Genomic DNA, 8,419 nt, shown 5'->3' with positions numbered 1-8,419 from the left:
CTTTAGAATTTAGTTCATAGGCGTGACACATGGCTAGAAAGGGTTAAACATCCTGCAAAATAAATAACCCGCAAAAGACATGTGAGGAGTGTGCTGCACAGCCTGGGTGTTGTCCACAGTCTTCATGGGGCAATCAAATGTAGGGTTCTTGCACCGCAGGTACGTTAGAACAGATCATTACTGTGTCAAACTATAGTCCACAACCCCTGAAAGCCACTTCTAGGTGCCACTGGGCTCAACCAAGTCAGGGGGGTGGAGAATGAGTTTCACCATGCTGAATATTAACTTGCTCAAATTCTTATCACTTCAGTGAGAGATTGCAAACCCTGCCCAGTTGAAAAGTCACCCTCCAAAATTGCATGAATCCATCCCATCCCCATAGCTTCCTATCAGCCTGCCCCCCTTGTCATCTCCTTTTCTGCACTTCACAGCTCCGCCCTTCTGGGGAGCTCCTCCAATCCATGGTGACTCCCATACCCCTGCAGGGAGCCTCCGCTGGGCTTCTGTTGATTTACTCTGCACAGGCCAGGCCTGGACTGTAGCCAAGAGTCCCTGGCGTAGAATCAAGGATTTGGTAACCCCAGATGCAGGGGAAGTGGGTGCAGCTAACCCAGCTCTCACTGAGCAGAGGCAGTGCCGGCTGGGGCAGAGGCAGGCAAGGGACCATGGCTGGCTTTAATGTCCGCAGCGTTCTGGTGACTGGGGCCAGTCGGGGAATCGGCCTGGGGCTTGCCAAGCAGTTTCTGGGGAAATCAAACCCACCCAAGTGGGTCTTTGCGACCTGCCGGGATCTGGAGGGAGCACAAGCACAGGTGAGAATGGGGTGAGGCGAGATGGAATTAGCTGTACCTGGGGTGGGGGAATCTAAGTGAGGGGCTTCTAGCCTCTCAGCACTTGGACCCAAAAGCAACAGGCCCAAGCAGGAGGGGATTCCAGACACTGCTCCAGGCTGACACTCCCTGGCGCATAAGGCAGCTACGCTGGCTGGGGACGAGCTCTGCACGGGACACATGCAAAGCTAGCAGTGCATTGAGGGAGAGAGCAGGGAGCACAGGTGGGTGACGCCTGCACTGCTTTGTGCCTGTGTCCTAAAGGGGACAAGGAAACGTGTCCCTGACTTGACTGCACTGGGCTAGATGATGGCGTTTTAAAGACCCAGGCTGCAGACCCCTGTTGCAGACCCCGAAAGCCAGGGCTGGACCCTGCGCATGGGAGCTTTGCAGCGTCCAAGCAATGAGATATTTACTTGGTCCTGGGTAGCAGCAGAGACCTGGACTGTGCCCGGCTTGACCGTCGCTGGGGGCTCTGTCAATAATCATTGACTTTATTCTTTTTCAGGAATTAAAGACCTTGGCATCCAGGCATCCAAACCTGATGATTGTTGCACTAGGTGGGTGCCCTGCCCTGGACCCAGAGAGATGAGGTTCCCTTGCTCTGGGTCCCATTCTTTCCCATTCCCTGTCTCCCTGTCTCCGTGTTCCTGTTCCTTGCCTTGTTGGGAGCCACTGTTAGTGTTAGTCTTGCCTAGGTGTTAGTGAAGGGGAGGGTGCCTAGCGCTCACCCGTCTCAGCAGAGCGATTCCCAGGTCTCCCACGTCCCACTCAGGCTCTGCGGGCTTGGTCAGGAGGAGGCCCAGGAAGTTCCTGGTATCTGCAGATTGCCCCGTGTGCCAGATTGGCAGGGAAGGGATGATTTTGATTCAGAGTCAGGGGCTGCCTGTGCCATGTATGAGCCTGGCTGGTTTGGGTCTGAACGGGCCTCTCTCTATTGGGGACAGATTTGCTTTCATAGACTCATAGAATCATAGAAGATCAGGGTTGGAAAAAACTTCAGGAGGTCATCTAGTCGCACCCCCTGCTCAAAGCAGGACCAACCCCAACTAAATCATCCTAGCTAGGGCTTTGTCAAGCCGGGCCTTAAAAATCTCTAAGGATGGAGAGTCCACCATCTCCCTAGGTAACCCATTCCAGTGCTTCCTAATATCCAACCTAGACCTCCCACACTGCAACTTGAGACCATTGCTCCTTGTTCTGTCATCTGCCCCCAGTGAGACCAGCCGAGCTCCATCCTCTTTGGAACCCCCCTTCAGGTGGTTGAAGCTTTGGAGTCAGGGAATCAATTTCATGAACAGGGGCTGCCCTTTGGGCAGCTCTGCTAGCCTCAGGGATGCCTCTCACAGAATGGGATAGTGGGAACTAATCCCAGCCTAGGGATCCTGCCAGGGCCAGATAAACTATGGCAATGGCCAGGGCCCAAATTCCTGGGGGGCACCCCAGGCCCAGTCAATAGCCATACAGTGCACTCACCATGGCTGGGCTGGCCATGCCTTGGATCTTCTGGGACCAGCTGCTCATCCCGCTGGTGCTTGGAGTGCTGCTCACATGACCAAGGATGTGGGGAGCGGGGCCAAATCTGAGCGAGTGGCATAGTGACTTCGCACACAGGGTCACAGCCGCCCTCGGGGGATCCGATTGGCTTGTCTGATGTGTTCGGGGATGTATCGAAACGGCTATCGAGCGCTTCTGTTGAACCAGCTTTTCCAGTAACCCAAAAATGCTGCTAACGGTTCTGGTAAAAAAAATGCGGCAGTCACTTTTTAAAAGGGAAAATCGGCGTGTTTCACCCGCTGCCAAACAACCGCACCCCAGGCTGGCTCCTGGGATGGCAAGGGCGAGCCTGCCAGAGCTCCGACGGCAGCTTTCAAATCCTGCTCACCAGTGGGAAGATCCTGTTGTTCCAACATGCCCTTCCCCCCGCCCCATTAACACTCACACGGCCGCACTGCTTTCCACTCGCCCGGCTGATCCCTGGCGCCCCGATTTCACACTCTGCCTTCCACGCAATCTGCCCTGCCCTTGCCATGGCTCGACCCAGGTCCGGCTAGCTGTGGTTACCATCTCCCGAGATCTTAGCATGGCTCTGTGGAGCAGCCTGGGCTTCGTGTCCGGCTAGAGGGGTTAGCTACAGGGCAGAGGAACCAGGCCCCTGAACCCCCTGCTCTGTCTCTGTAGAAGTTACGGACCCAGCCAGCATCAAGGCGGCAGCAGCCAGAGTTGAGGAGCATCTGAAAGGCTCAGGGCTGAATCTGCTGATAAACAACGCTGGGATACTGAGGCTGAACACACTAGAGTCTGAGACACCGGAGGACATGTCCCTGGTGTATGCAACCAACGTGACAGGGCCTCTCCTGGTGAGCCAGGTAAGGGCCCCAACAGAGGGCACATCACCAGCTACACTGGGGTTTGACTTTGCTTAGGCCAGAACGCTTCCCTTCCCCCCAGGGCTCTGGTTTCTGGACCAATGAGCCAACCTGGCGGGTGTGTGTTCATCACAGTGTACGTGTCAGGTGCATTATGGGACTGTAACCATCCGAGAAACGGACCTAGAGCCCCTAGCCCTGCTCCGGTGGGGTCTGAGCCAAGAGTCCAGCCCCCACAGTAGAGGCCATCTCCCTAGAGAAAAGGATGCTGATGCTTCTCCACTGTATCCTTCCACTATGACAAATACTCCCAGTAGAATGGCTGGCAAGCATAGTAAGACCAGGGTTCCTTCCAGTGCCGCATGCGGCTCTTGCTTGTTAGTTTCTGTCTAAGCTTTTCTGGACTCTTCATCCCCCAGCTGCTGCCCTTTCAGCTCCACCACAGGGCTTACAGCCCCTTTCAAGGCACTTTGTGTCAGGAACTGGATGTGGCAAATTGAACCATTTAGAAACTGGGTCTAAAGTGGCTTTAAGGCTCTAGGCACCAGCTCGCAGGGCAGGGGAGGGGGGCACTTCAAATCTCTTTCCCTTTCTCCCCCAGTCCCACCCTCTCCTTCCCCCCATCCCACAGCAGCCTCTTGTCACCTGCCTTCACCGTGCAGCTGCTGTTGACCCTCCCATTTGAGCCCAGGACACCCCGCTGGACAGCATGGGAGCAGTGATGGGTGTAAACAATTTTTGGGGAGGAGGTCACAAGTGGTCACCCTTTGGAGCTAGTGCATGGGTGTGACCCAGCCAATCAGAATGGGACAATCAGCGTCCCCAGCCAGAGTGGGAAAGACATTCCAAACAAGAGCAATTCATCAGAGGTTAAGGCTGCCCATACAACCTTAGCTGTGCCCCGCTGGACACGTGCCTTACAGGATGCTCTTCAGTGATATGGTCACTTATTATTGCTCCAGCAGATAAATATAACTACAACTTTTCCTGCACCCTTAGTTCCCCATGGCATCGTTCCCATGTCTTTTATCTGTACACTCATGTGATTGTTGGACTAGCCTGCTCTATGTCTATACACTAGGTCTGGGTTTTTCAAAAGTGGTTAAGGGAGTTGGGCACACAAATCCCATTGACAGTGAATGAGAGTTGGGCACTTAAATCCCAACCTTACACTGTGCTAAGTTGTCCCTGAAGTGTGTATTTGCATCTCTTTGTTAACATCTAGATATGAGGTACTTTCTTTTCCACCAGCAGTCCAGCCTTCTGTAGGGACAGGTATTGGACAAGGCAGCTAATGATGAGGCTGTCTTAGCTCTGATCATAGGTGGACTATTTTATACCGGATATGCCCACAAGTTTCGCTATTACTCTTATACTAAGTAGGATTCGAAGAAGTAAATTATTTTGGCCTAACTAGGTTCTTAATACCTCAGTGCTAAAACTCCGATTGACTTGGATGGAAGCAGAGTTAGGCCAAAGCTGCTGGTATTTGACCATCCTACCTGATTTCTGCAGTATGCTGCGTGAGTATAGCTCAGTGTATTATAGGGGGAAATACTTCCATGTCAGTGAGTTGAGGCCTCTGTCTAGCATCTAGAGCAGGGGTTCTCAAACTTTTGTATTGGTGACCCCTTTCACATAGCAAGTCTCCGAGTGCGACCCCCCCTTATAAATTAAAAACACTTTTTAATATATTTAACACCATTATAAATGCTAGAAGCAAAGCGAGGTTTGGGGTGGAGGCTGACAACTCATGACCCCTCCATGTAATAACCTTGTAACCCCCTTAGGGGTCCTGACCCCCAGTTTGAGAACCCCGGGTCTAGAGGGTGTGTACAATCCCACAAGATACTCTGTGCAGGGCTCTAAGGTAGGGAAACAGTGTATGATTGGCTGTGTCTACACTAGAAACACGACACTGGTGCCGAAAGGGTTCTTCTGTTGCTGTAATAAATCCACTACTTCACAGGCAGTAGCTGGGGCTATGGAAGAATTCTTCTGTTGACCTCATGCTGTCTCCACTGGGGCTTAGGTTGTCTCTCAGGGGTGCAGCCCTTTTCACCCACTTTCTATTGTAAACCCTGGCCTGGGACCTGGCTCCCCGTTCACTGCCAGCAAGGGCAGAATGGGATGACCCAGCTCAGAGAAACCAGCCTTTAAAACAGGGCTGAGGAGACTATGAATGAGTTGGAGGGGCAGGGAGAGAGCATGGCCCAGGAGCAGCAGGCTGAGGGGGCCAGCCCACCAGAGGTGTCACAGGCGGTGCTGCGCTGCAGCTGGGCAACAGCTGGACCCATTTCAATTCAAATCAGAGTCTGCTGGTGAAGAGAGGAGTGTGGGTCCTTTCTCCTAAGCTGACCCTGTGGGTGCTCTTTTCTCCCCTCCTGCCAGGCGTTCCTGCCCTTGCTGAAGAAGGCTGCCCAGGGAAGCCCCCAGCCAGGGCTGAGCTGTAGCAAGGCGGCCATTGTCAACATGTCCAGTGAGGGCGGCTCCATCACGAATCCCTTTGCCTGGCAGTTGGGGCAAGTTATCTCTTATCGGTGCAGCAAGGTAGGGGGTGCGCTCAGCAGGGCACGAATTCACGCTGGTTCCCTGTGTTCTGCTACAGCAAAGGGGAAAGAAAAGTCTTTCTTGCCCCCCTGGTTTGACCCCCAGATTTTACCTGTCAGGCCAGCGTTCAGGCCAGTCTCACTCCGCTCCCTCTTATGGGAAGCACTGCCTCCGGGTCACATGATGCTTGGTCACCTGACCCCACAGCCCAAACCTTGGAACAGGACTCTGGGTCCTGCACGTGGGCCCGGTGCAGTGAGAGGTGGCGACTTAGCAACATGCTGATCATCCCCAAGGAGAGACTCACACACTGCAGCTTGCATCAGCTGCCCCCCTTGCTCACCTTTTCCTGGGGGTGGGTCCCTGATCTCCCCACACGCTGCTGTCTCTGCTCATGGTGTCTCGCCCACAGGCTGCTCTGAACATGCTCACCAAGTGCCAGTCCTTGGGGTATGGCGGAGACGGGATCCTGAGCATTGCTGTCCATCCTGGCTGGGTGCAGACTGACATGGGGAGCTCAGCCTCCCACCAGGTAGGTGCCTCGCTGGGAGAGGCCAGGTGTAGCCTCATGTCATGGGCAGATGTTCATTGTAGGGGGAATGGTTACGCTGGAGGCTGTTCCCTTATCACACCCCCCATATTGATGACACCTCTCAGGGGCTCCCATCCCAGTGAGGCGGTTGTCAGGACCCATGTCAGGGTTCCTTCCCCACTCTGAACTCTAGGGTACAGATGTGGAGACCCACATGAAAGACCCCCTAAGCTTATTCTTACCAGCTTGGGTTAAAAACTTCCCCAAGGTACAAACTTTGCCTTGTCCTTGAACCGTATGCTGCCACCACCAAGCGTGTTAAACAAGCGTGTAAAGAACAGGGAAAGAGCCCACTTGGAGACGTCTTCCCCCAAAATATCCCCCCTAGCCCTACACACCCCCTTTCCTGGGGAGGCTTGAGAATAATCCTAACCAATTGGTTTCAAAATCATCAAAGACCCAAACCCCTGGATCTTGGAACAATGGAAAAATCAGTCAGGTTCTTAAAAGAAGGATTTTATTAAAAAAAAAAGAAAGGTAAAAATTATCTCTGTAAAATCAGGATGGAAAATACTTTTCAGGGTATTCAGATTCAAAACACAGAGGATCCCCCTCTGGGCAAACCTTAAAGTTACAGAAAACAGGAATAAACCTCCCTCTTAACACAGGGAAAATTCACATAAACCAAAAGATAAACTAATCCGCCTTGCCTGGCTCACCTCTACTGGTTGCAATATTGGAGACTTGGCTTAGGATGGGTTGGAGAAGATGGATTTCTGTCTGGCCTCTCCCAGTCCCAAGAGAGAACAACCACGTAAACAAAGAGCACAAACAAAAGCCTTCCCCCCACCCCAAGATTTGAAAGTATCTTGTTCCCTTATTGGTCCTTTGGGTCAGGTGCCAGCCAGGTTAGCTATGCTTCTTAACCCTTTACAGGTAACAGGAGGTTGCCTCTGGCCAGGCAGGATTTTCTAGCACTGTATAGAGAAAGGTGGTTACCCTTCCCTTTATAGTTATGACAACCCAGCTCCCTGGAGAGTCAGTGCTGTGCGTAGGCGCCGACTCTGTGGGTGCTCCAGGGCTGGAGCACCCACGGGGAAAAATTGGTGGGTGCAGAGCACCCACCGGCAGCTCACCTCCACCTCCACCTCCTTCCCTGAGCGCGCCGCATGTTCGGCTTCTCCCCACTCCCTCCCAGCGCTTGCAGGGGGAGGAGGAGGGACGCCACAAGCTTGGGGAAGAGGCGGGGCCAGGGCAGGGATTTGGGGAGGGATCCAATAGAGGCGGGGGGGGATGGATTCAGGGCGGGGCCGGGGGTGGGGCGCTAGCACCCACTGGTGCCAACGAAAGTTGGTGTCTCTGATGCTGTGTCCTGGGTGTTGCTTCCCGGGGCTGCTGGTGCCATGGTCGTCTGGAGCTGGTCGTCTGTCTCCACGACCTGGCTCCCCGTTCACTGCCAGCGAGGGCAGAATGGGATTACTGAGATCCTGTCCCAGATCCTGGCCCTGCCCCTGGGCCCTTGGTGTCCTGGGCCAGCTCCAGGGCAGGCTTCTCCCCCTCATTCTTCTTTGCCCCCTGCAGGTCCCACTGACGGTGGATATGAGTGTCCGAGGGATCCTGAATGTGCTCCCGACACTCTCCGAGAAGGACAACGGGGCCTTTGTGGACTGGGAAGGGAAAGTTCTTCCCTGGTGAGACACTCCCCGGCCAGCAACAGGAGCCCTGGGCCAGGTCATTCCAGTGACCGCACCGTCAGCTGTGCATGTGTCCTTAATAAACCCACTGTTCTAACGCAACAGCCCTGCCTGGGCCCTGCCTGGCCTGGCCTGGCAGCCACAGACTGGTTTTGTAGCAATTAGTCAGCCTGAAAGCTGGGCAAGTGCTAACCCACCTATGCCCAGCAGAGCAGAAAGGCTGGACTCCCAGCGCTGGGGCTGTGCCAGTGCCAGGACCGTGGCAAGTGAGATCAGGGCAGCTCAGCACCCAGAGGGCAGCAGGAGCCAGGTAGTCAGGAGGCTGGTTTCAAAGAGTCCAAGAGACATAGCGGGCTGCAGGGAGCCAGCGAATGGCGGGGGCAGAGCCAGGGATGCCTCTAAAGCAGAGGTGGGCAAACTATGGCCCGGGCCCATGCGACCCTC

At 54.2% G+C, this 8,419-nt stretch overlaps 1 protein-coding gene across 1 annotated transcript; it reads left to right on the top strand.

The window, feature by feature from the left end:
* Positions 1–665: 665 nt before the first annotated feature.
* LOC141996758 (C-signal-like) lies at positions 666–7,976 on the top strand. The gene is made up of 6 exons (XM_074969055.1): positions 666–812; positions 1,339–1,390; positions 3,012–3,199; positions 5,591–5,749; positions 6,162–6,281; positions 7,863–7,976. The coding sequence occupies exons 1-6, from the start codon at positions 666–668 to the stop codon at positions 7,974–7,976; spliced, it is 780 nt and encodes a 259-aa protein (XP_074825156.1).
* The last annotated feature ends 443 nt before the right edge of the window (positions 7,977–8,419 follow it).

This window comes from Natator depressus, chromosome 12, assembly GCF_965152275.1.
Source record: "Natator depressus isolate rNatDep1 chromosome 12, rNatDep2.hap1, whole genome shotgun sequence".
Classification (NCBI taxonomy): domain Eukaryota; kingdom Metazoa; phylum Chordata; order Testudines; family Cheloniidae; genus Natator; species Natator depressus.
This window is presented reverse-complemented; position numbering and strand designations above follow the sequence as displayed.

Excerpts from the sequence above, each read along its gene's own strand:
- LOC141996758 (XM_074969055.1), top strand. The coding sequence starts at position 666 with ATGGCTGGCTTTAATGTCCGCAGCGTTCTGGTGACTGGGGCCAGTCGG. Across the intron at positions 3,200-5,590 it reads GGCCTCTCCTGGTGAGCCAG|GCGTTCCTGCCCTTGCTGAA; the intron begins GTAAGGGCCCCA and ends CCCTCCTGCCAG. Across the intron at positions 6,282-7,862 it reads GGAGCTCAGCCTCCCACCAG|GTCCCACTGACGGTGGATAT; the intron begins GTAGGTGCCTCG and ends TGCCCCCTGCAG.